Source organism: Salminus brasiliensis, chromosome 5 (genome assembly GCF_030463535.1).
Source record: "Salminus brasiliensis chromosome 5, fSalBra1.hap2, whole genome shotgun sequence".
NCBI lineage: Eukaryota > Metazoa > Chordata > Actinopteri > Characiformes > Bryconidae > Salminus > Salminus brasiliensis.
The window spans coordinates 26,186,131-26,211,909 of record NC_132882.1 but is presented as its reverse complement, the minus strand read 5'-3'; the positions used below and the strand labels follow the sequence as shown (position 1 = coordinate 26,211,909).

Here is a 25,779-nt window from a genome sequence, read left to right as displayed (position 1 = left end):
GATCACTAACAGGAAGTGAAGAGGCCCTGGCCTCAGGAAGTTAAAAGACACTTTGAAACTTTCAGCACCACTGAATTAGTAATGTAAGTGGGTGTATGTAAACTTTTGACCCTGTATTTAATTCTAACCCAGTGCTGATTTTAGAAAATCTTGTGCTCCAATTTTTTGTATATTTCTATTAAAATGTGTTGTAACCCATACTGTACCAGAAAAAGAGCTGTTCAAAGAAAGCCCTATATTGCCATGACATTCACATCAATGATGAGTGTATGTAAACAAGTGTGTGTGTGTGTGTGTGAGTGTGTGTGTGAGCCAACAAGACATGGGAAGCACATGTACAGTGCAGTGGCAGCCCCTGAGGCATGAATGGCAAGCTCTTCTGACAGTTGCTGCTTGATGAGTTGGCAATCATCAAGACGAGAATGGGCATTAAAATCCAGCACATCACTTTGACCATCAAAAAAAGAGACAATTTAACGGAGTGGATGGTGACGGAGATGAAGGATGCGGCATTCTGAAGAGTAGCAGTCATATTTCTGGCCCTCTCTCTCTCTCTCTCTCTCTCTCTCTCTCTCTCTCTCTGTCTGCCTTACTCTCTTTCTCTGTCTCTGCCTTGCTTTCTGTCTCTGTGTCACTGTTCTCTCTCTCTTTCTCTCTCTCTCTCTCTCTCTCTCTCTCTCTCTCTCTCTCTCTCTCATCTTTTTGTCGTGAAATCTGCTCCGTTAACATCATACCTCTCAACACACTGAAGTTTAAATAATGATACAAGTCTAAGACATCTGTTAGAAAAGTCCAGCCGGTTCCTATTTTCACATCATTAGTGTCAAAATAATTATCAGCAAATATTCTCTTTTAATGATAATTCCCTTCCTCATCACCCAAAATGATTCATGTTTACTTGACGATCCAAAATCCAGGACCACTTGGATTTATTGGTCTGGTTTACAACATTATGCTACTATGACTGACTGATCTTCTGCCTAGTGTTTCAAGGTGCTGAGAGGTACAACCTTTAACTCGGGTAACACAAGTGTAGCCATTGTCAGGGTTTCATTGCATGCTACATGCTAATGAACACCTATTCATAGAGGCAATCTAAAGCCTGATCTGGAAATGCTGGGTGACGGTGCACAAAGTCCATATAAGGCCAGTGCAGTGGTCTTCATTAAAGGTGAATGGTTTGGCACAAGCCTCGCTTCCCCGTAACTTGCAGAGCAGGGCAGGTCTCAGAATACAGAAAACTACATCGGCTACATGGTGGATAAACATGGGATAAATCCACTCTATCTGTTCTGATGCATGTACACCATGTGCTGACTGCTGGTGGCGAACTAGGGCCTTACTGATGCTGGAAATGATGGACAGACATACTGAGAGACAGACAGGCAGAGCCATAGACAGGCTGACAGAGCAATGACTGTGGCAGCAACACTTAGACAAGGAGACAGATGGACAGGCAAACAGACTGACATTGAGGCAGGTAGATAGAATGATAAAGACTAGCACAAAGAAATAGAACCAATCATAAAACTAGATAGATAGATAGATAGATAGATAGATAGATAGATAGATAGATAGATATACAAACAGAAAGATAGATAGATATACAAACAGAAAGATAGATAGATAGATAGATAGATAGATAGATAGATAGATAGACAAACAGACAGATAGATCGATCGAGCGATAGATCGATAGATAGATAGATAGACAAACATACAGATAGATAGATAGATAGATAGATATACAAACAGAAAGATAGATAGATATACAAACAGAAAGATAGATAGATAGATAGATAGATAGATAGATAGATATACAAACAGACAGACAGACAGATAGATAGATAGATAGATAGATAGATAGATAGATAGATAGATAGATAGATAGATAGATAGATATACAAACAGAAAGATAGATAGATATACAAACAGAAAGATAGATAGATAGATAGATAGATAGATAGATAGATAGATAGATATACAAACAGACAGACAGACAGACAGATAGATAGATAGATAGATAGATAGATAGATAGATAGATAGATAGACAAACAGACAGATAGATTGATCGAGCGATAGATCGATAGATAGATAGATAGACAAACATACAGATAGATAGATAGATAGATAGATAGATACAGATAGATAGATAGATAGATAGATAGATAGATAGATATAGATAGATAGATAGATAGATAGATAGATAGATAGATAGGATTTAACCCATGTTCTTCTGAAAAAGTTGTTTAAGCCAAATTCAGCTGAAGTCTGACATTTCACTGGGCTTTCTTTTTTTCCCAAGAATTAACCCCTTTAATGAAAATTTAGAAAGGAAGAACGGTATATGACAACCATACCATGATTTCATTCCGATGTAGCATAGCAGAGGTGCAATTAGCAAAGTCATGGGCTTGACACAGTCATATTATTAACTTACTTGCTAATTGAGGTTGGCAAGGCAACAAACACCTGGCAAAGCTTTACATCAGGACAAACAGGGCACAGTTCAGAGGTCAATACAGTCAAAGAGGGTTATGAGAAAGAAAAGAAAGAGGTACAGAGGAATTGACAGAGCCCCTTGTTGTCCACAGAGGCTTGGATGCACGAACAGAAGAAAAGTAGATACTTACTCGACATACTTGGCCCACTGCGCTGGTTCAGACATGGCCATGAAGCAACAGTTGGTCAAAATAGTGCACATTATGAACAGACTGAATAATGTATCATAGTTAAGGAAAATGTGTGTACACTGGAATACTAATACATGCAATATAAGTCCATGAGTAACTGAACAGTAACAGTTAACACTGGAACACTGGAAGTAAAACAACAGTTATACAGTATGAAAAGAAAGCTTTCAAGGGAGGGCATTTACATCTAGATTGGGTGAACCATATGGGAACCACAGAACCATATATAATCACACTGTTAGGATGCAAAAGTGCATGAGTGAATTTAGCAATAACAACCTTAAATGACCTGGTAGACCACAGCAGTGAATGATGAAAGAATAATTTCAATTACAAAGAGAAACTGCTGAACCCTATTCAGGATGTAGGCATAGACGTGTCAAAAACTGCATAAAGAGAAGAATAGACTGACACGACCTCAGAGAGTTTGCCATGAGAAGCAAACAACTATTAAGCCTCAAGCCTTACAGTTTGCTAAAAATATGTGCATAAAAAGGCTGTAGAGTTCTGGGACAAGGTCTTATGGGTGGAACAGAGAAAGATTAACCTGTAAAAAAGTGGTGGAAAGATGAAAGTGTGGGGGGAAAAAATGACTACTGATTATTTAAAGCATACCGCCTTAACTGTAAGACATGGTAGCACTGGCGTATTTATTACCTGATAATATTATCAGACTACATGCCTCAAAATCAACATACATTTGATAATATTATAATAGATTGGTTTGGTTACACCGGCCCTAAACATTACAAGGCCTAGAAAAGTGAGCCCTGTTGAGTGGCGCAGTCATATAAACATCAAGAAATCGACAGTTCAATCCTCAATGGTGCCACAGCCATCTGTGGCCAGGAGTTCCAGAGAGCACACTTGGACTCACTCTCTCTGGGTGGCTAGGATGACCCTCCTTCTCCACCATCACTCAACTTGACGCTAGCCAGTGCAAGTGTCTGTTGGATGAGGTAATAGAACTGGCAGTTAGTGTTCGGCTGTTCAATCAGCAGCGGTCTGGAAAGATGTTGTTGGCTGGTTTCATGAGGAACTACATGCTAGCCTTCCCTCTTCTGGTGGCATCATTTGATAGGGGTCCGAATCATTGGGTGGGACCTGGAAATTGGGATAACATGCCTAGCTTTGATCACTGACAGGGAGTTCTATAAAAGACCCCTGAGGGGTGCAAGGGGCAGGTTAGTGATCTTCTTTTCTTTTTTTAAATTGTGGTGGAACGGACTGTTGCTAAAAAGCCCTCTAAAAATGATCCCCTTAAATGGAAATTCAATGAAAAAGGGATGCAACATTCTTAAGTTCAGGCTCAGGCTCACTTCAATTCAAATTCGATATGCTGGACTGCACAGCTACAAAAACAAACTACAATATACTGTGCATTTTTGTGTGTATCTCATCATACTTAGTTATTTCTCAAATCCTAACAAATGTTACAGTAAGCAACCCAAAATGTGTTTCTCAGATTCTACATAAGACTAATTCAGGTGGTAGACAATTCCCTGACAGGCTTTGATTACAGGTTTATGGGTCTTGTAATGTGGGGGTCTAAAAATCAAATTGTTCACAGCAACCAGTTGACAGTAATTGACATCTGCTCGTTCTGCTAAATGACGCTGAAAATTATAATTCAGCCACTGGGGCGTGGGCCTATCCTGCGCCTGTAAATACAGTCTTAGCATGTGGTCCTCCTACATTGTTTTATTTTCATCATTTTCTTTTGGACGGGGCAATTTGAAAGCTCTGCTTATGAGTGTAATCTAGGGCTCATTATGTGTCTGCTCAATCCGTGACAACAGGGAATTTTCAAGGCGTTTTCTTCCAACCTCTCACCAGCGCACTGAAAAAATGTATACTTAAATGATGAATAAATTATTATTTTAAGCACAATTTAATATGATCACCATCCAAATGTCTTTCTCTCTTTATCCTGTAGGCATAATCTCAGAGTAAAACATTCAGCTATGCAGAAAAGCATGGGAATTTGTTGACATTGTTGAAATGCCTACATTGACAGTATTGACACTCACTGCCAGTTTAACTACAAGAAAGCTTTGTGTGCTATCTTGTATGCAGTCAGTTCTCTATGACAGAGAAACATTAGTGATTGTGAAGGTTGCGATGTCAGCACCCTCACCCTGAGTTCTCACTGAGGCCTGTGCCTGCTCTCATGTTACGCCAGCCTCTACCCTGCACTCCTCACCGTGAATCATAACCATGAGAACAGCGGAGCGGCTAGACAAAGGCACCCTAAGCATCTGCTCGAATTCGTAATGGGAAAAGTACATTTCAGCCTCACAGCCAAATAAAAGCTGCCAAAATGCTGTTAAGGCTCCATTTTGAAGAGTCAGCTTAGTCAATTACCCCCTAAATCTGCTTCAGGGCAAAACGTCCAGTGCTTCCAAATGCACTGTAACGTTAACGGCCCGAGCCCTTTGAATTTTCCAGAATGGCCTGTCAAGTCTCGGACATGCTGGAGAGCATGTGTTGTCAGCAGCTTGTCTTAAGGTTATTTCTCCCCTCTGATAGGCTGCTTATGTTGCCTGGCGCAGACACGCGAATCGCATTTCTCACATTTTTCTAATGAGTGCAATCACTTCAGTGCGGAGCGGCGGAGCTGCGTTCTGCCTTCTCCGCGAGGCTGCACGTTATGAATGTGCTCTTGTGGTACTGGCTAATCAAACATGTTTCCTGGCGCCCACTCCCCCGGGTAATCTGCTATTAGCGCAGGCGTGTGGCGTCTGTGCCGTCGCCTGGAAGTGAGTGCTTTTCACCACTCAGCTGCCACACACACTCATGTAGTCTTGCCCTTCTCTTTTGTATCATACCTCTGAAATCTGAGATACAGTTGAAATCCCGCATCTGCGTAACAGTGGGCGTCACTACGGGCCGCGCAGCTCGCCCCGTTGCCCTAAAAGGGAATTTGATGACAGGGTCGGGTGGGTGCACGGACGCGACGCCTCCAGAGAGACTGTTTTCACCTGCTTATCGGCCCGACAAGAGCAAAGTGTCCACAAGCCTAATATTTCACAACACCCTGAACCATGGCTAACTGCACTCGCTGATATTTTTAGCAGCCGCTGGCAAAAGAAGGGTGTGGGGATGGCATTGAGGGCCTTTGGAGGTTTGATTGCTCCATAGCTGGGAATCAAGCCATCCAAACTTGGCATTGTTCACACAAAGGAGCACCCATACATAGCATAAGTCCTTGAATGTCAGAGTCTGAGTCGTCTGGTGAGAATGCAAGAGCAAGCTCACTCGCCCCTAGACTTATGGACTTCCTGTTGAGTGATGACCAAGCCCATGTTACCTTCCTATTTTTGGAATTATATCTGAACCTGTCCCGGGTGCATCGGTAATTAATACATTCTCTACATTCTCTGCAGATTCTGATTGGAGCGTTCGCCATAAAAAACTGAAATGTCTTAATGAAGGGATTGTGGGATTGTTAATGTTGACAAATATTGCTTTGGTTAATCTGAACCCTTATTTTACACAGCTTCAATACGAAACTAAATATTACAACATCGCTGTCATGGTAAAACCTTGTATCTCCATTTTTGCCATTTTATCCCTTTTTGAATAAATTGAATCTTGCAGTAGTTCTTTAAATTGTGTGAAACATTCAGAATAAATGGAAATGGTCCAAAGAAATGCTATATAATAGAAATAGAATAGAAATGCTCAAAAATGATCAAAATCATTTTATGCTGGCTTCCATTGAAAGTTAAGCAGGGATTTTCCAGCTCCTGTAAAGTTGCTGTTTTGAAGATACAAGGTTTTGCATGTACAAAACATCATCAGGTACCGTATTACAACATCGACCTATGCAGTTAGCCAGAGTGGCTCACACATTAACTTTAGAAGCTTATCTTTAGGTAACACTTACACAGTACAGATTCTGTAAATTGCAGCAGAAGTGTCTCAAGCAATCAATACAGTTTAACCCCCCCCCCTCGCCCTTTGGTGGGACAGCAGAAAGGATATGAGTGTACTAAAATCTTTATCGATGCTCTTCTAATAGGATGAAAAGGGCTAAAAATATAGAGTGCAGATGTGGCACTAAATCGGAAGATGGCCTTCCCTTTGTTTAGTACTATAAAAGTCTGTTGGAGAGAAAGGAGAGAGGGAGGACAAGCAACAGGTTAGAACAAGGGTGGCAAAACACAAGCTTTACATTTCACAAGACAGTCAAACTGTAAATGCAGGGTTTCACATATAGTCACATTTTCTGTAAAGCACAGTAAAGCAAACCACAAACACACACATAACCCTGTTCTAATATATCTAATGTGAAGTTTACATAATAATTATGTTATATTGCAATTGAATCCAGTGTAATATGAGCCAAAGTGCTTTAAATCCGTACCTTCATAACTGAAAGGCACTGCTATTTGACCTGTATGTACATTTTCTATGACAGGCATGACAGGTACAGTATATCCTTCAGAGTTCATTCAAGTTCTCATGAAACCATGATAATAAATCCGTAATCACCCTAAATCTTTTGGGGTTGTAGGCCCACCGTTCGGCTTACCTACTAGAACTACATAGCTGTCCCAGAGTAGAGACCACATTCATTTATATTTAGTCTTAATTTGAAAAGCTGAATTTGAAGTCTATTGAAACGACAATACAAGGCCCCCGAAATACACAATGCACACTCAAGCCTCTGTCTGAAAAGAAGCCTTTTCCTCCAGTCCAATCTGTCCAATTTCAAAAGATGACAAAGAGCAAAACAAAAGAGGTAAAAAAAGACCTCACAAATGAATTACTGCAGGGCTCAATGGGAGGATATGTGCTATCAAGGGACGCTGTTTGTCACCATGGGTGACAGGACCAGGGAGGCTCTCTATCCTCACGCTACGCAAACAGCCCTGCTCGGTTGCTGAGGATTCATGGCTTCCTTACCAGGCTGGATTTATACCATCTCACAGTCGCATAAATAATGCGAGTAGTCAACACATGAAGAATAATTGCGACCAGGCAACATCAGGGTCAGCGAATTTTCCTGCTGCAGCGGTGGCAAGATGTAGCGACAGATCTCTCTTTTTCTCTCTCACTCTCCCTCTCGCTCCCTTTTTTTTTTTTTTTTTTTTGGTTCCCAAGCAATGTCTTTGTTAGGCAGCATGTTTGTTGCCTTTCTCAGCATTCTGGCCCCATGCCCTTTGTAACCTTTGTAAACACAGTGATTTGTGGCTCACATTGCATATCTTTATGTAACATTTGGGTCACGCCTGCTCCTGTTTATTCTCTACCTCCCTCAGATATCCTGTGGGAGATCATCTGCAACTCAAGCAGAGTGTGTGCATCTGAGCAGATTTGGGGGAATAACAAAGGGAAGAGGGCAAAAAGATAAAGTAGACCCTAGCTGTGTGGAGTTAGGCCATTTGTGTTGGTGCATGAGGTTTTCTTTTACAAATGATCTAGCACCAGATTCTGCAACTTCTATATGAGCAACCACCATCAGTGCCATCCTGTAGGGGTGGGCAATATGAGAATACTGATTGACTGTCATAACAACTTTTAATCGTGTGAAAAAACGAGGACACCCCATTAAACATATTTTTAAAAATGTAAACATCTGGACATTCGATCTTCATTTGAACAACACTGAAAGGATTGGAGGATATATACAACTTATAATCTGTAAAATGAAATGAATAGAAATGTGATTTTATTGTGAGGATAAAGTTGTGACACCCCCACATCTACTACTACCTAAAATCACTACAGTTTGAATCAGCTGCAGATGAATTTTGGGGGAGCCTTAGTTATTTAAACTGCATTTAAATTTAATGAAGGTTTTGGCAGACAGTGAAACTCTTCCCAGACTCATCTGCATCTACAAACTTTCTTTCTGATGGTCTCAGAAAGCTCTTTGGATCTGACCATTGTAATAACACCCACTTTACCAATCAACAACAAACCAAACTACATGTCTGAGCTTCAAATAAGACAGGCTCCTCCAAACTCCCCTCTAATGACGTTCTAATCCTCTGCAGCTCATGTGGTACACCTCATTCTAATTTTAGATATCTGGAGTAGTAATAAATGTTGGGGTGTCCCAATCTTACAAAAAATGTGAAAAGACATTTCCTCAGTTGTTTGTGTTGAATTACAATACCACCATCTCTTAATATTGACATTAAAATGAAGATCAAATATGTTGAAATATGTTTTAATGGGATATCCTCATTTTTCCGCATGACAACACGTTAGTAGTATGTCTCATAAGAAGACTTAGATTTAAAGCCTGTAAACAAGCAGTGTACGACTACGACTGACTGCAAAGATGTCACTGTAACAAATGGCTGATTAACCCCTTAACACTCCAAGGCTTATTACACACTCAGTAACTACAAGGCCATCTGTACACTGGAATTCTTTGGTAATAACACTTTTGGCCTGCCGACAGGCCATAGGCTCTTTAAGGGTGTTAAATGCCAGAAAATTGTCTTATTTCTGTATTTATTGTATATGTATTGTTTCATTTTTCCCCTAGATCCTTCTTAAACAGCTTAATTTTTGCAAATGCTGAATTGCTGAAAATATCTTGATTCATACTGGGTATTAGGAATCATCTTCAATACTGTGATATTAAGTTTTAGCATATTACCCACTCTTACTGTCCTGTTGGATGAATAAAGGACTGTGCCGCCTTTCATCTGCTATAGCTAACCTTTCTCCTGGTCTCAGTCTCAGATAACTGATTTAATCCCCCATACCGTGGCCTTGTCAGTGTCAACAAGAACACTTATTAAACTGACAAATGTGACTTGTGCCGGCGCGTGGACTTTACGCGTGCAGGGCACGTGGGAAACAGCGTCTGTTGATAACACCATGAAGAGGTCTATTACGGGCAAAGTCACTGACACATTCAACAAACACTGCAGTCGTACACAACAGCACGGCATCTTTTTAAGAGGTAGCTGTTAGACTTAAAAAAAAAAGCTAAATATTTCACATATGAATTATAATCTGAAAACGACAAGGTGAATCAGAAGGATAGGGTAGGAGAAGGAGAGGCTTTCTGAGTACAGGATTTTACCTTAGGGTCTATTCAGTGGTCTGCACCTTTAGCTTTAGCCCTTACAGCAGCTCAGCATGACTGTAAATACGGCACATTTTCCCAACATTCAAGAAATACATTGAAAAAAAGTTATCCTCACAGCAAAAAAAATTAGCTGAAATCCATGAAAATGGAGATTTGCAGGGTTGGCCTGGGAGGAAGTGTGTATGAGACACCAGCAAGCACAGCAGTGGTAGCATTAGTGCCCATCATCAGCTCAGTGACTCATCCCTTTCACCAGTTATTTCCTATTTTCCAGTCTTCTCTGAATCAGCTCGAATAAATCAACTACACCCTGAATGCTGGACAACTTCAAAGTGTGGGCTGACAGTTACCTCTCATTAAATAATATTTGTGTTTGTTGTGGATGTTTTTCGTTTAATTGCTGCTAATGAATACACAGCTGGGTCAATGGTCTAAACCAATTTGTGCTTCCAATAAAGTTCCTGGAAAAATTAATTAGGCCTGAAAGCATACAGCAAAACACAGGTTTTACATACGTGTACCTATATACCAACACTCGCTGAGCACTTTATTAGGAACCTACTCATCCAATTAACTGATCAGCCAATCCTCTGTAAGTAGTGCAATGCATACCATCATGCAGATACAGGCCAGCAGCCTTAGATATCGTTTACATCAACCATTAGAATGGGGGAAAATGTAATCTCAATGATTTTGAGCATGGCATGACTGCTGGTGACAAACAAGCTGGTTCGAATATTTCCAGAACTGCTGAGATTTTCAGCATAACAGTCTCTACATTTTGTGTAGAATGGTGGAATAAAGAAAACACATCCATTGAGAGGCCTTGTTGATGAGAGAGGTCAATGAAAACTATCCCTTATGGTTTGGGGCCAAGAACAGACAGCTGAGGCTACAGTGGGCACAGGACGGCCAAAACTGGACAGTTAAAGACTGATGAATCTCAATTTCTGCTGAGGCACACAGATGGTTGGGTCAGGATTCGGCACCAACACCATGAATCCATGGACTCAACGTGCCTTGTGTCAATAGTCCAGGCTGGTTGAGGTGGCGTAATGGTGTGTGGAATGTATTCTTGGCTCACTTTGGGCTTGTTAATACCAATCAGTCATCACTTGAATACCACAGCCTATTTAAGTAGTGTTGCTGACCATGTTTATCCTTTCATGACCATGGTTTGCTCATGTTTTAATGGCTTGAACATGACAGTGGCCTTCGGTGGCCTTCCTAGTCACCGGATCTGAATCTAAAACATCAGGAGATTGACAGCAAGAAAGTGCCCAGAATCTCCAAGGGATGTTTCCAACATCTTGTGGATTTAAATCATTTAAGAGAGCAAAAGGAGGTCTTATCAAATGTGTTTATAGTGTTTCTAATAAAGTGCTCAGTAAGTTCAAATGCAGCCCCTTGCAAAATGATTGAACCCCCTTAACTCTTTTTTTTTAATGTAATAAGAAACGTGTGATTTGTTAAGTGTTTAGTGAAGAAAGTGTCAAAAGCACCTTTTGGTGGCACACTGTAAGTGTGTATGGAATGAAAGCACCCACCCTCTGGTTTTGGAAATAGAATGGGTCGATATCCTCCAGTGGCACCCCCACCAGTCCTGATGGAATGTCTCCGAAAATGCGGGGCAGCTGCTTGCCTGCCTCCAGGTCAGCGCGGGACTTGGGCAGCTCCACGTCGCCCAGGTCCTCCTGGTACTCCCTTGCATTCCGGGCCTGCTCTTCGGCGATCCGCTGCTCGATGCCAGCCAGAGATTCACGAGTGAACCGGTGGAAGCTGTCGGGACCCGGTGGAAACAGCATGGCTGCCATCTTTTCATCCTGAGCCTCCTGTCTTAATGTTTACTTCACAGCTGAGGAAGAAAGGGGAGAAACATAGTCAAAATCAAGAAGAGCTACCTTCTCTGTTACTGGAAGAGATGTTCTGATAAATTGCGTAAATTTGAGAAGTGTTTTTAAATCCTTGTTAAAAACTAGCTGCTAACTACTAGCTATAATATCATGTATCTTTATAGCTGTAAAATTATTATTATTATTATTATTATTATTATTATACCACCCCAATCCTGTACTGTACAGTGGAACAACAGACTTGTTCAGAACCACAGGGCAACGCACTGGGCCAGTGTTTACCAGACCACACAGAACAAGTGACCATGTGATGGGCTATGTGTAATGAAAGTAAACAAGAGGGTGCCGTCTTATGTAGCCACATGCTAAATAATCTTTCATTGAGGGTAGAAACAGAGAAATCAGTTGTACCCAACAGCTACAGTTCAGGCCATAAACATTTCAGTAGCTTGCATTTGGCAGGCAAATATAGCTTGTGATCACCCTGCTAATGTTAATCTAACTAGTTAGCTAGCTATATTTAATAGCATTAACTAATTGTTGCTAGGTTTTAGGGTTATTTCTATGTTCCTTGGTCACGCTGAACTCAGCCCAACAAGTATGGCTTTAGTGTTACCTCAGCGCCCATGCAGTACAATACTAAATTACAGTAGCCTATAACATGTATGCAACAGTGCAAACCTAGTCCCAAAGCTCTAACCGTGACAGAATATATACAGACAAACAGATTGGAGAGATTTAGATCACTGGCCTGCTTTCGAGGACTTAAAGATCTAAGGACTAATGTTTTAAAAAGTAGAAAAAACTGTCTGCACCTCCCAGCACTGTATGCAAATAATCTGAAGCCTCATTCCAAATAACGTCAAGATTGCTCATGTTGTTTAGAAAGTGTGATTGTGAATTGAGCAATATTCGCTGTGTGGTATTTTTCAGCATAAAAAAAAAACACACACACACACATCTGTGAGTGTCTTCATACAGACCAGGCCATCTGCTATGTCTTTCAGTGGAATAATAGGATGAGTGGTTGTTTTTCATCTTCTTGTATGCAATGCTGAGGTGTCCATGACTGGGACAGGCAAAGATCCTCTGAGCAATCAGATTACAATAGGATTAAGCTACGAAACACTACAAGAGACTACACTGAAAAAGCTAAATGCCTCCTTTTTAAGTGAAGTGATCTTAACTCCCTCACTGCGCTGGGCTACCGGATCAGTAATCTCAATTCTGTGTTTAAATTATGGAAACGATCTGTCATAACAAAAATGTGGACCATTTCTATTGGCCCATTTACCATTAGGTAATTTTTTTTAATGAAATGTATTCAAATATAAAGCTGGTTCAAATGCTGATCCGTCAGCAGCCAGAGAGAGCACAACTGGCTCACTCAGTGGTGGGTTAATGGCACTTGCTTCCCACATCACTCCTAGTGTGATGTTGGTTAGCACTGGTGTCTGTTAGCTGTCGTATCTGAGCTGGGGAGCTATGATTTCCTCAGAGAGCGTTGGCTACCTAGAAATGCTGCAGCAGCGGCAGTTCGTAAAGAGGTGGTAGCTGGCATGACATGTGTCAGCGGTGGTAGTCTTCTCCCTCCTAGAGTTGGCATTGCTAGTAATGGAGGGGGTTCACATGAACGAGACTGGGTTATTAATCTTCCAAATTTGAATAAATTATTAAAACTAAATAAATAAATGATTTAATTGTTGTCCAATAGCATGCAATTAAATGTCCAATAAATAATATAAGTAAAAAATGTAATTATATTTTTAATCATTATTGATTACTTGATTACTAGAAGTTCAAGAACAAGGAAAAGCAGTCACGTCTGTCTTATTTCACACCTTTAAAGCAAGGTGCCTTAATGATTTTTTCCCCAGTTCCGTAGCACACTCCATAGGTTAAATGAGTCCGCACTGAAGTCAGAACCTTCCTTTGGCCTGAGCAGAGAGCATAATCCCACTCTTTATTTCCGTACCATTTCAGCCTTTCACAGCTTGAGAGCCCCGCTGGACTGAACAAAAAACCCAAACATGGGCGAATTGTTTTCCTCGCCTTGCAGCAGCATTTGTGACTGCTGGATTTCCTTTGAGAGGGGTAAAAACTGCAGCTTTCAGACACCCCCCCCACCCCCATTTAAGCCTGGCTGACCATATCATGCAGAATACCTCCGGTTTTGTCAGAGTTGCTGTCAGCACATAAGGACTCACATGAGTATGCTGATGAAACCAGAATGAATACTCATTAATCATTATGTACTAGAGGTGGGAATCTATCAAAGCACAAACAGTCAACATGTTGGCGAGTACAGTTTCAGCCTTTATGTAGAAATACTTTATGTAGAAAGTGCCTTACGTAAGAGAGCACACAATCCAGACACTGTCACCCTTAACTGCTTGTTAACACCGCAGCATAGATGAAAGCATGAGCACCAAAACTGCAGATGTTGGCTAGACTATTTAGAGCAGAAACACACATCATGTGGGGTTGTCAACCTGTCCAATTACCTCAATGCAGTATTTCAAAGCAAGGATCTATCCACTACTAACAAGGAAGCAGAGAAACCTAGATTATTAGTTCTTGATTTCATTTTTGGACCTGATTAAACTGTTGCTATGTGTTCCCACATAGTAATGCAGCACATAATGGAAGATTAACAGTAAAATTACTGTTTAAGTAAATAAGATCTAACATATTTCCTTTTTTACTGGGTTAAAGTTGTGATTTCTAGGCGTTTTTGTTAACCAATACTGAGTTTTCTTGTACTAAACTAAACTAAAAATTGTAAGATAGTTAATAATCTGTTATGTAGACTTTCAGAAAGGTAATTTAGGTAATTAGCTAAGAATGACCAACATATGTAGTTAATTGTCTTTGATGCATATTCTAAAACTGCTTCATACTGTAAACTACTATATACTGTAAACTAAAACTGTATATATAACTACTGCTATACTATATGGACAAAAGTATTGGGACTGATGTTGGACAAGAGGACCTGGTTTGCAATCTTCCTTCTAGTTTACTCCAGAGATGTTTTGTGATAAGGTTGAGGTCATGGCTCTGTGTGGGACAGTCAAGTTCGTTCACACCAAACTCACCCTACCATGCCTTTATGGACCTTGCTTTGTGCACTGGGGAACTGGGTGCTGCTGGAGCAGAAAAGGCCCTCCCTACAAAGTTGAAAGCATACAATGGCCAAAGCGTCTTGTTATGCTGAAGCTGAAGATTTCCCTTTACTAGAACTAAGGGGCCTATAGGCCAACCCCTAAAAAACGACCCCATAGCATTATCCCTCCGCAGCCAAACTTTACAGTTGGCACAGTGCAGTCAGGCAAGTAATGTACTCCTGGCATTCACCAAACCCAGACTGCCTGATAGAGAAGCGGGATTTGTTAACCCACAGAACACGTTTCTACAGAACACTGCTTCAGGGCCAGTGGCGCTGTGCTTTTCACCACTTTATCCAACGTCTGGCGTACATCTTATCTAAACTCACTTTTGTTAAAAAGCAAGCATCAATATATAGTCGTGGCATAAAAAACTAAAATGAACTAGAAAATAGTGCTTTACAGTTTCATAGTAACTATGAAGGATCTTGTGTCTTGCAGCATATTATCAAAAGCACAGTAAACTAAAACCACTTATACATATCGTTGGAATTTTTTGTACCTTCACAACCCCCTCCACCCCAAGCTGCGAGTCTCTATAATTAAGATATTTCAATCCACTAGCAAAGGCCCTGACTCCAATGGATTGTGTTAGTAGAAGATTGTATGTGTGGCTAAGCACAGTCTGCCCCACTTCAGAACAAATTCACAGGCAAATTCACTGACCTGTTAACACCATACATCTTCCACTCACAGTGAAAGGGCTTGTAGTGAATGCTTTCCTTTCGTATTAGCCTCACTCATGAACACAGCAGCAGCCATAGTGTTGCAAAACACACCCTAACACAAAACAAAGTTATGTAATGAGCAGTGACTGAAGAAGAAACACAATGCCTGGACCTCCAGGACCGCCATTCCTCTAACATTTAGAACATCTAACATCCGACATTCAGTTCTGGCAGCATAATCGGCCATTCTTTCAGTATAGCTAGTACACTGTCTCTGTAGCATTTGTGAACCCTTTAGAATTTCCTGTATGCATGCTAACATCTGGGCTGAAATATGCTCTAAAAAAGATCTTTATTTTAAGACTACAAACAAGAAAAAGAGAACCCATCATTAAATATTTTTGTTAGCAAATGTATGTACATCTTCAGAAATGGCTTTGTAACCTTTTCCAGCCTGGTGAGCTTTGATAACTGTTTTTGTGAGGTCCTCGGGAATCTTCTTTGCTGGAAGTATGGCACACTTCCATAAACCTGTGTGGTGAAAATCAGACTTAATAGTGAAGACCTCAGATTTGTGTTCTTAAAACATCCCTTACAGAAAAACGTTTTCGCATGTCAAACAAATGTGTTTTGTGATACCACATTTTCACGTGTGGAACAATATGTGACGTTTTTGTTAGGAAGAAAGTCAAATCTCATTGCCAACTCCTTGATTGAAACTCCTGACTCTAAATACTCCTTTAAATGAACTCATTGTCCGAGAACTTCACATATTTTTTTATCTAATTTTGGGGATTAGATGAAGATCTGATTGCATTTCAGGTCAAACCTTATGCAGGAATACAACTAACTGTAAAAGGTTCATAAACTTTCTATGACCACTGTATAATATATTGCTCTACTGTCATAGTTAATAATAGTACAGTTTACAAAACTGCTTTAAAAATACCAGTATCTCCCCCTCAGTATCTCCCACTGCACGCCTGCTAGCTGCTGTTTCTCTCTTAAACACATAACATACGTCTCCATCACAGCATCCTATCCTCCCCAGTCTTTTTCCCGTTCTTGTTCTGAAGACAACAATCCCTAACCCAGCCTGAGTTTCTGTTTTTACGCCCGCATTTTACCATCTTATCCCTGCAGTTTTTTTAGTTTTGAAAATTAAACAGTGCTTGAGACAATGCATTTCAGTTAATTTCAGATAATAACCATCCAACACGAATAAAAACACACTCTATGGTTTTTTAATCAACCAACTGGATGTCTAGCTTTTCAATGACCTTGACTATCAAAGGCCAGCCAGCTACCAGCAAAATCTGCTGTCCAATGAAAAACATCTCCATTGTTAGTATTCTCTGTAGATTGTGTAAATAGCCATTTTAAACTGTGCCCTTTTACTTGGACTAAACTCTTATTTTACATTGACTTTCATTCAAAGTTAAGAACATTTTTACCTTCTGTAAAGTTTGAAGATAGTGATGAAAATGGCTGGATTTTTTCAGCAGGGAAGGAATGACAAAACACTATTTAATAGGAAAGACAAGAAAAACATACTTGTGGGGCCCCTTGTAACTGTGGAGCCCTAAGTACCTGCTTTTATCACTTATAGCAGGAAACAGTCCTGATTGGGATTATACACCTCCCTATATACTGTGATGCTAAAAAACCTTGTGATATATGAAAATCACATCCTTCATGTGCTTAAAGATCAGGATTAAAGCCTGCATCATACATTATAAAAAAATTAGCACTCCCAAATCAGATCTGGCACAATATTAAAAATCATTTGCGCGCTCCGAGTGGCTAAGCGGTCAACTGGCCCGAGGGTCGCGAGTTCGAGTTCTAATACAAAGCCATACCGCATTGCCATCTGAAGACGGAGTCTGGCAGAGCACAAATGTCCGGCACTACCCGCCAATGTCACATCAGTGGCTGGCTTTGCATGTATCGGAGGACACGTGTTAAGTCCTTACCCTCCTAGTGTCAGGAGCATTGCTAGTGTTAGGAGGAGTTACGAACTCTACATCTAGACATATGCTATCTCTCCAAAAATAGTGTTGCATGTAGAGGAGCCCACAGCATATGGGTCACAGTGCAGTGAACATGTTAAACGGACACGTGTCTCCCTCCCCGAGCACTGGAGAAAAGGCATCTACGATGGACAGAACAAAAGATGAAGAGCACTGTTTGGTTCGGGTGGGGGCTGCAGGGTTAACTCAGGACAGTTTATTTTCCCTCTCTGTCTCTCTCTCTCCCTCTGTCTCTCTTTCCTCTACTCCATTTCTCTCTCTCTCTCTCTGACTCTCTCCCTTTCTCCCTCTGTCCCTCTTTCCCCTACACCACCTCACTCTCTTTCTCTCTCTCCCTGCCACTGTCCCTCTGTCTCTTTCATCAACTCCATCTCTCTTCTTTTTCTTTCCCTTCCTCTCTCTGTCTCTCTTTCCCACACTCCATCTCTCTCCCCTCTATTCCTCTTTCCCTCTCACCGTCTGCCTCTAATCCTCCACTCTCCCTTCTCTCTCTCTCTCTCTCTCTCTCTCTCTCCTTCGCTCTCTCTTACATCCTCTCCCTCTCTCACACTTTTCTTTTTTTTGAGGGGCGTGTGTCTGCTGATGTGGATGAAGCGGAGCAGCTTGTCACTGAGAGCGCGGCTCCGTGTTCTAATCGGCCAGACCGTTTCAGGGCAGAGAGCCGAGCGTATGGCCTTTCTTTCCACTTTTTTTGCTTCTCGCAGACTCGCCGCACAACAAAACAAAAGCACATCTCCAGCCAAGTCGGCTGATGTGGTGGGATACAGCGCGGCTCTGATGAGCAAGGAGGAGGCGGAAGGTCAGGGGGGGGAGGAAGGCGGGTGCTGGGTGACATAACCGAGTGCCACCAGCATCTCTGAAGGCAAAAGTGTAATATATAGGCCGTGTTTTGCCCTGCGTGGACATTCACATTTAGATTCACCCTCAGCCTCACAGTTCACTCAGCAGACTTCTGTAGAGGGAAGAAGCCAGTACCTTCTATAGAGCTGGACTCTGTTCAGTCTTAAGCTGTGGAAACTACCGGTAGTTTGACCGTCTGGGCTGTGTTTGTAGCTGGTTGACGTTTTTTTTTTTGTTTTTTTTTTGTACACTCTCAAAACTAAAGGTGCTATGGATGGTTCTGGTTCTGAGATGTGAAGAACCTTTTAATTCATAAGAACCTTTAAATCAGGGGATGGTTCTTAAAATTCTTCACACTCACAGATACGTCTTTTAAACATGGTTCACCCTTATTCTGTAAGAGTGTAGTTGTAAAATAAAGTATACACAACCCCCCCCCACACACACACACACACACACACACTAAGGTTCATCATAGACTGTAGCAGCTATCTCAGGGGGAACTATACAACACTGGATGGAACCAACTGTAACCTAAATCAGATGAAACGATGCTCCACTAACTAGCGTCTCTACTGTTACTGTTACTCTGGGCTTGGAACACTGCTAACTGCACTGTTACTTTGGTAAAGCGGGCAGGACAACACTCACAAGAACTGCAACACTGTGTAACCCAAGTCACATTTGTGTAAAATACTGTACTACTACTGTACCACAACACATGCTCTTTTACGTTGAGTGCAGGTTCTGTGAAAACAAGCGTCCAGACTTTTTTCTGTCCTGGCACCGAAGTGGTGGAACGAACTGCCCCTGGGTGTCCGAACAGCAGAGTCGCTCGCTGTCCTCAAACACAGACTGAAGACCCACCTCTTCCGAGAGTACTTGGGCGAATAATAGGTGAGAGTACTATGGTTTTCATATTTACTTGTGTTTAGTAGTGTCTAAACTTTTCTAAACTAAAGGTCTATTCAAACTAGCTATTGTAAGTCGCTCTGGATAACAGCGTCTGCTAAATGCCCTATAAATGTAAATGCACTGTAAATGTAAATGTCACCAGATTACGAGCTGTCATTTAATAGAGTAATACAATAACTGGCTTTGGAGGAGGAACATGCCTGAAACTCAGAATTCTCTCACTATCAGGGATCCACTAAAATATTAGTGAAACCAACCATATGTCAAACCAACCATAAAAAACTAAACTTCACTGTCACTAAAAGTGCCCCTTTAGAAGGACATACATGGACATACCTCATCATTGCCTACAATATAATAATTCAGAACAAGCCACACTGTCACTACAACACTGAGGAGTCTGTTCATTTGCAAGCCCATTGCTGGCAGGGTGAGAAGAAACAATCACTTTTCCGTCTCTTTGCCAGCAATTTGTCAATTATGACATATTATATTAAAACAAATGCTTATTTTCTTGGTGTTTTAACTGAATCTGTTAAAATAAGATTTTACTGGATATGTCAAAATAATGACTTAATTTCTCAATATTTTAAGTGGACAAGTCATAATAATGGCTCAATTTCTCAATATTTTGCCTCAATGTGTCAAAATAATGCCTTAATTTATCAATATTTTACTGGACAAGTCATAAAATAGCTTAATCTTTTAATATTGGAACTAAATATGTCAAAAATAATGGCTTAATTTCATATTAATTAGTCATTAAATCTCAAATGTAAGTATGTTCTTAAAATAAATCAAGAGGAAACAGACCACACACAAAGGCCCTTTCCACATACTTTTCATTTCATTCACTTTAATGCTGATTTCTACACTTATAGATGGATAAGTATGGGCATCAGTAGATATGCACATAAAAGATATCGAATATCAACACTAGCCCACAAACCCTAATATTGGTGCACTAATGGGCATGAAAGCAATCATAATGGATTTACTAGCTATCCATTATGATTAAATTCACGCCAATTAAAAGGAAATGAAAATGAAATTATCTCCACCTAATATCGCTCTGACACTGAGTACTGCTGTCCCTCACGTCCCGGTCCAGTCCAGCCTGTGGGTTTCACATGCCTGTGCAGTGGCGTTTGCTGTCATTAGCGGCTGGTGGCTGTGCTTGCAGCCTGTGGACGTTCAGAGAGAGAGGGCAGGGTGACGCTGGCCTTATCGCTGCACTTGACACTGAGAAGTTGCAGAGCCTGAGCAAAAATGTCACCACCAGTGGGGCCGTATCACGAATGACATCAGAAATCATCTAAATCAAAGGGCAATTTAAAAAAAACATGGACATCTAAAGTGTCACACAAACATTTGAGAGAATGTCCACCATAAGTGAAACCATGAGTGAATAACAAGCCAAAATTAGCACATCTTGATAAAATCCCTTCAAACTTCAAGAGAACATCATATGCTTTCCTTTGTGCCTGGGTTATGATTATAATGCTTATACTGATTATAATGATCATTACATGACAACAATGATTATCATTAACAACTCACCATTGCCAAATCTCAACAGCAATATGAACTAAAATAACATAAAGGAAGTTCATGCATGTGTTCAGCATCTCCAGGCTATGTTCTCCAGGCAATTCCCTCTTCTCCGGTTTTCCTGCAAAATCCCTCAGGAAGCTCCAGTACGTACAAACTGTACCAACCGTGTTCTCACTCAAGCTTCATTACACCATCACAGCCCTCCTGTTCTTATCAAACTATATTAGCTACAATCTACTCTCCCTGCTCATGCACGTACTGTCTTCCGAACTCTTACACTTACCCACACAGCCCCCGCTTACCTCTGTGACTGTGACAAGTCGTCTGTGCACCCCCAGCTGCACCCTGAAGCCGCTCATACACCCAGCCTCTTAGCAAATGCTAAACCATGGGTAAGAGAGGCTCTTTTAGGGCTCCTCGGTTGTCGGATGCCCTGTCACTAGCTACAAGAAACATCCCAAAGCAGGACTTTTAAGGAGCCACTTCATACTGAACGTTCTGAAACAGTGTCTACTGACCTTTGATTTTCCACTACCTCCTTCATCTATTCACACTCAGTTAGTACTGACATTGTTTTGTACTGTGTCTGCTCTTCGACAATCTCTTCTGCTGCTATTTTTGTCAAGGTTCCAAGCACTAAGCGTTGCAATTGTCACTTGTTTTACTGCAATTATTGATATTTTTATTATTGCATTACATTTATGGCATTAGCATAGTGTTAGGAGTCTTGCCAAAGGACTCTGGAGCCTGTAGAGTCTGTTACACACTACGATATACCAATCACACTACTGTTATCACTGTCATCTGATGCTTTTAATTATTAGTATTATTATTATTAGCATCCATTCATTCATCTTTTCATCTTCTTCCTAAACATGGCCGCAGTGCACTCACCTTTAAAAATAAAGGTGCTTTCAATGATGCCATACAAGATCCATTTATGGTTCCATGAAGAACCATTTAAAAGTTAGAAGTGGATATAAAGGTTCTGAACCAGTTTAAAGGTTCTTTACACTCACATTTCTGTTACAGAAGTGTACAGTTCTTTACAGAGTGTGGGTGCGAAGCCCATCTGGAATCATTGGGTTCAAGGCAGGAACGCCTTCCGGACATGGCACCAGCTCTCCACAGGGTACCACACACAGGCCAGCCCATCACTGGGTACCACACACACACATTTTAATTAAGCATGGCCAATTCACCTACTTTGTGTGTATGTCTAACTCACATGGATATGTGGAGAACATGTCAAACAGACCAGAGCGAGGATCAAACCTACAAACCCAGTCCACTAGAATTTATTATTATTATTATTATTATTATTATTAATAATAATAATATTATTATTATTATTACATACAAATAAAAAGTGTAGAAATTCTGTAAATGTACTGCTATTTCCTGTTTTGCAAATAATTCTCCTAAAGATTCCAGATTGTTGCTATAAGTATGATGAGAATTAAGAAAGGTTTCTGTTTGGCCACGTCTCGTCTTTGTGAGCACCTTCATCAGCTTCTCCTAATGCTTCTACTGCATCTTCTGCCTGCAATGAAGCTGCCTACTCCTCTGGGAAATTACCGATAAACTCTTCATACGTGGTCTTAGAGTATTACCAGCAAGCAGTGTGCATGTTGGCCCCAGCCCAAAAATGTACTGGGATTCGTCCATTGCAAAGACTCGGAGGTCCCGTGCTACAGACCTCTAGGTGGTTAATATGAACGGATCTCATTTAGAAAGCCATCTTAAAAACAATCTACATATATTGCTGTGGCCTTTTGCATGGATGCCCAATTGATATAATTAAGACAGGAAGTGTATATCTTGCTGAATGTCATTGGTGCTCCACTGGCGCTCTGCCCAGTTATTTCGTTGATGAAGACGCTGCATTGCTGACATATGGCGTATGTATCCTTGGGGTCATGTATAACTTGGTGTACTGCTCACATGTGTAGGCTGCCTCACGCTGCCCCGGGGAGCTCGCAGTGGAAATGTGACAGCAGCTCTGGGAGGGAATACTGGCCTTGTTGATTGTTGTTACGGCTGTTGAGAGTGACGGAAATGATACTGTGTCTAACTCTCCAACAAATCATCTAATATCATTTAACGTACACAGAGGAGTCCATGGGCACGCAACTGCTAAGTCGTTTCTTCTTACGCAGGGTGTCATTCGAGTGTTGGAGGCCTCTGCAAACGGATGAAGTCATCAAAGTTATGTTTAAGAAAGGATCAGTGGCGCCATCACAAAACACATGCCTTTATTTCCACCAGTTTATTGGCGAGGACTTAAATCCTGACTGGGTTGCGGCCTAGCTTTAATCTAGAACATGTCTGTTTGAGGGTTGACTGGTACTCAATTCCTCAGTTGCTCAGACAGTGTGTTTTTAATTAATGAGTGACCAGCGTGACTGAACGCTAGCTCCTGTGTGATGGATGGTGCACAGCCACAACTTAGTCGGGTTCCTCAGTGAGCTCCATGTGCGCAGATTGGAATTAAACAAATGAGCAAATAAAATGATTAGAACCAGGAGCCAGACTGAAAAGCCAGTTTCAAACAACTGTGCAGGGCATGAAACTCCATATTTAAATGTAGTATACTTTTATAGTATTAAATATATTTACATTAAAATGCATAGCGAAGCACATACAAAATAGGCTGGAGTAAAGTACAAACAGGTCAATCTGAAACAATGTTTTATGACACATTTTTCTGTAAATAATTTAATTATATACACATTTAATTATAGGAAATAATGTGATGCAACTGCAGAGTGTGAACCTGCTGCTTGTCCGAGAGGTAAGCCTCTTTTAATTCCTAAAGAAACAGCTGTGTGCTATGGCTCAGAGGTGTTTTCCTCCTTGTCCTTCTTTTCGTTTCCATCTCTTTTGGAATAGACTCTTCATGCGAGCTCTAGGGTCAGCAGTGCAATTTTGCTAATGACTGATAAAGAAGCAGTAGCGCTGTGTCCAGAACCAGGTTAATGCAGGGGTTCCTAATTCTGGTCCTGGGGACTCCGCACTAAACACATTTTGTGCTGTTCCCTCATTTAACACACCTGATTCAATCCATTAACTCATTACAAAGCACCTCACAAGTAGAGAAAACTACCATACACTGTAACACAGTGGCTGCACTGCAGAAAAAAGCACCAAGAGCCACACTTTAAAACTATAAAACAGGGCTTCCGATATTATAATGCATCGGCCATTGAGCTAACCTCGCTTTTTCACACACCACACTTGCCATTTCTAAGGATTTTTTTAATGAAGCCCCTCTAAAACAACCTCAGGATAAATCTGACTACTGCTAGAAGTGTCCTACAGCTGCTGCTCTGGATTACACTGATTGACTGAATTATTTATACAAATGAAGATCTGATCAGACTGGCTAATACTCAGCATTGAGAGACTCAGACCAATCAGGGGGGAAATAACCTGATTGGGGGCATCCCTAATTATAATAACTTGATTTGTATAGTGGTTATGCAGTAACATACATCTGAGTACGGCAAAGGTTTGGTGTTAATTCACTGTTTTCATTTGGTAATATTTGATATGGAATTTAAGTAGTTGTTTATAAAGACTGTGACCGTAAGTGACTGTATTCCTACAGTTCTCTCAGTGAGCGACTGATATAGCAAATGAAATGTCCACGTGCTTTAAACACTGCTGTGTAATGGCAAACCTGTATTGAGTGCTATTAAAAATTATGAGTTTAATCCTTTTACTTTTTTAAGCACTGCCTGTAAATCAATACAACAGAATAATTTTGTTGTTCTTTTATTAAAACAAACATTCATTCAGTGCTATTTGTATTTCCACTTCTACACAGAACCAAAAAAATAGGATTCCCACAACTGACTTTGTGAACCACTGACAAAGTGCAGTGCAAACTAAATTAAGCTTCTTAGTGATGCCTGTATCCAATGCTATCTGACGGCACAGTGTACTATCTGATTGGTTGCGGTGACTTCTAACGCCAGGGAAAACATTTAGAGTGATAGCCCGACACTCTAATATTCATGCATCAGATTTGGAACACACCTGTGCAGCGATGTGATCTGCCAGAGGGAAAGCTCAAACTGACGGATGCCACCTGGATTGTGTGGTGAGTGCAAGTGAGGCATTGCAAAGTGAAAGGTGATAGCTGTAAAGGTGAATGGCAACCAAGTACAGGGCTTCCCCTTGTGAAGTCGCACAGCTTGTGAGCTCATTTCACTGAGTGACCTTCACTGAATACAGTGTGATCAAATCCAACAGGAATCGCTTTAGGATTCAGGGTCACCCCATATAAATCACGGTGATAATGGTGTATCAGAGTAGCTGGCATTGGTCTGGCTATTCAGTTCTGTACTTCATTTCTTTGCTGGAAGAAATGATTACAGGAGGTCATTGAAAGATCCTGGCGGTTCTGTAATGGTGTCTTATGGTCCTTATGGTCTGTAATGACATTTTGTGTTTTTCTGACAGGTTGCCATCAGGAAAACACCATTAGTATCCTGTACGTTTGTCAGTGACTCCTGATGCACTTTATTTTTTTCTGAAGGAATCTAAAGGTGTTCTAAAGAAAACTAGTAGTCAAATGGGCGAACTATTAGGAAAAGAAAATTGATTACCAGAGTTATCAATGGGAAATAAATTGTGCTTTAAATCTACAGGATTCAAATGAAATGTGCTGCTAGGCTCATCACAGCAATGAATTATCATATGAATAATTTTGTTTAATAAGTTAATTGTTTTTGCTCATTTTATGCAATTAATAAAGTACAAGTCTAAAGTAGGCAAATGTGGCTGATTCTTGCATTATCTTTATTAACTAATGCTGATATGAAATGATATACTTCTCTGTTGCATGTCACACACACTTGCACTGAATCAGGTGTAGAGTCAAGCAAATCTTCAGTTTTCTTTCCAAAAAATGTGCAATAATAAGTCAAATCACTTGTTCCACAAGCATGCTAACAACATTAGGTACATAACTACAGATATCTAACCTCACATAACA

The 25,779-nt window shown here is 40.8% G+C and overlaps 1 protein-coding gene across 1 annotated transcript in view; it reads right to left on the bottom strand.

Annotated features, from left to right (window-relative positions):
* The window catches only part of scn5lab (sodium channel, voltage gated, type V-like, alpha b), a 150,357-nt gene that overhangs the window by 103,301 nt on the left and 21,277 nt on the right, over positions 1–25,779 (bottom strand). The window contains exons 2-4 of the mRNA XM_072679988.1: positions 11,298–11,605; positions 6,682–6,799; positions 2,634–2,724 (exon numbers count right to left, since the gene is read on the bottom strand). Of these exons, the coding sequence (XP_072536089.1) occupies positions 2,634–2,724; positions 6,682–6,799; positions 11,298–11,564 (476 nt within the window). The 5' untranslated portion in view covers positions 11,565–11,605. The remainder of the gene's footprint in view (positions 1–2,633; positions 2,725–6,681; positions 6,800–11,297; positions 11,606–25,779) is intronic.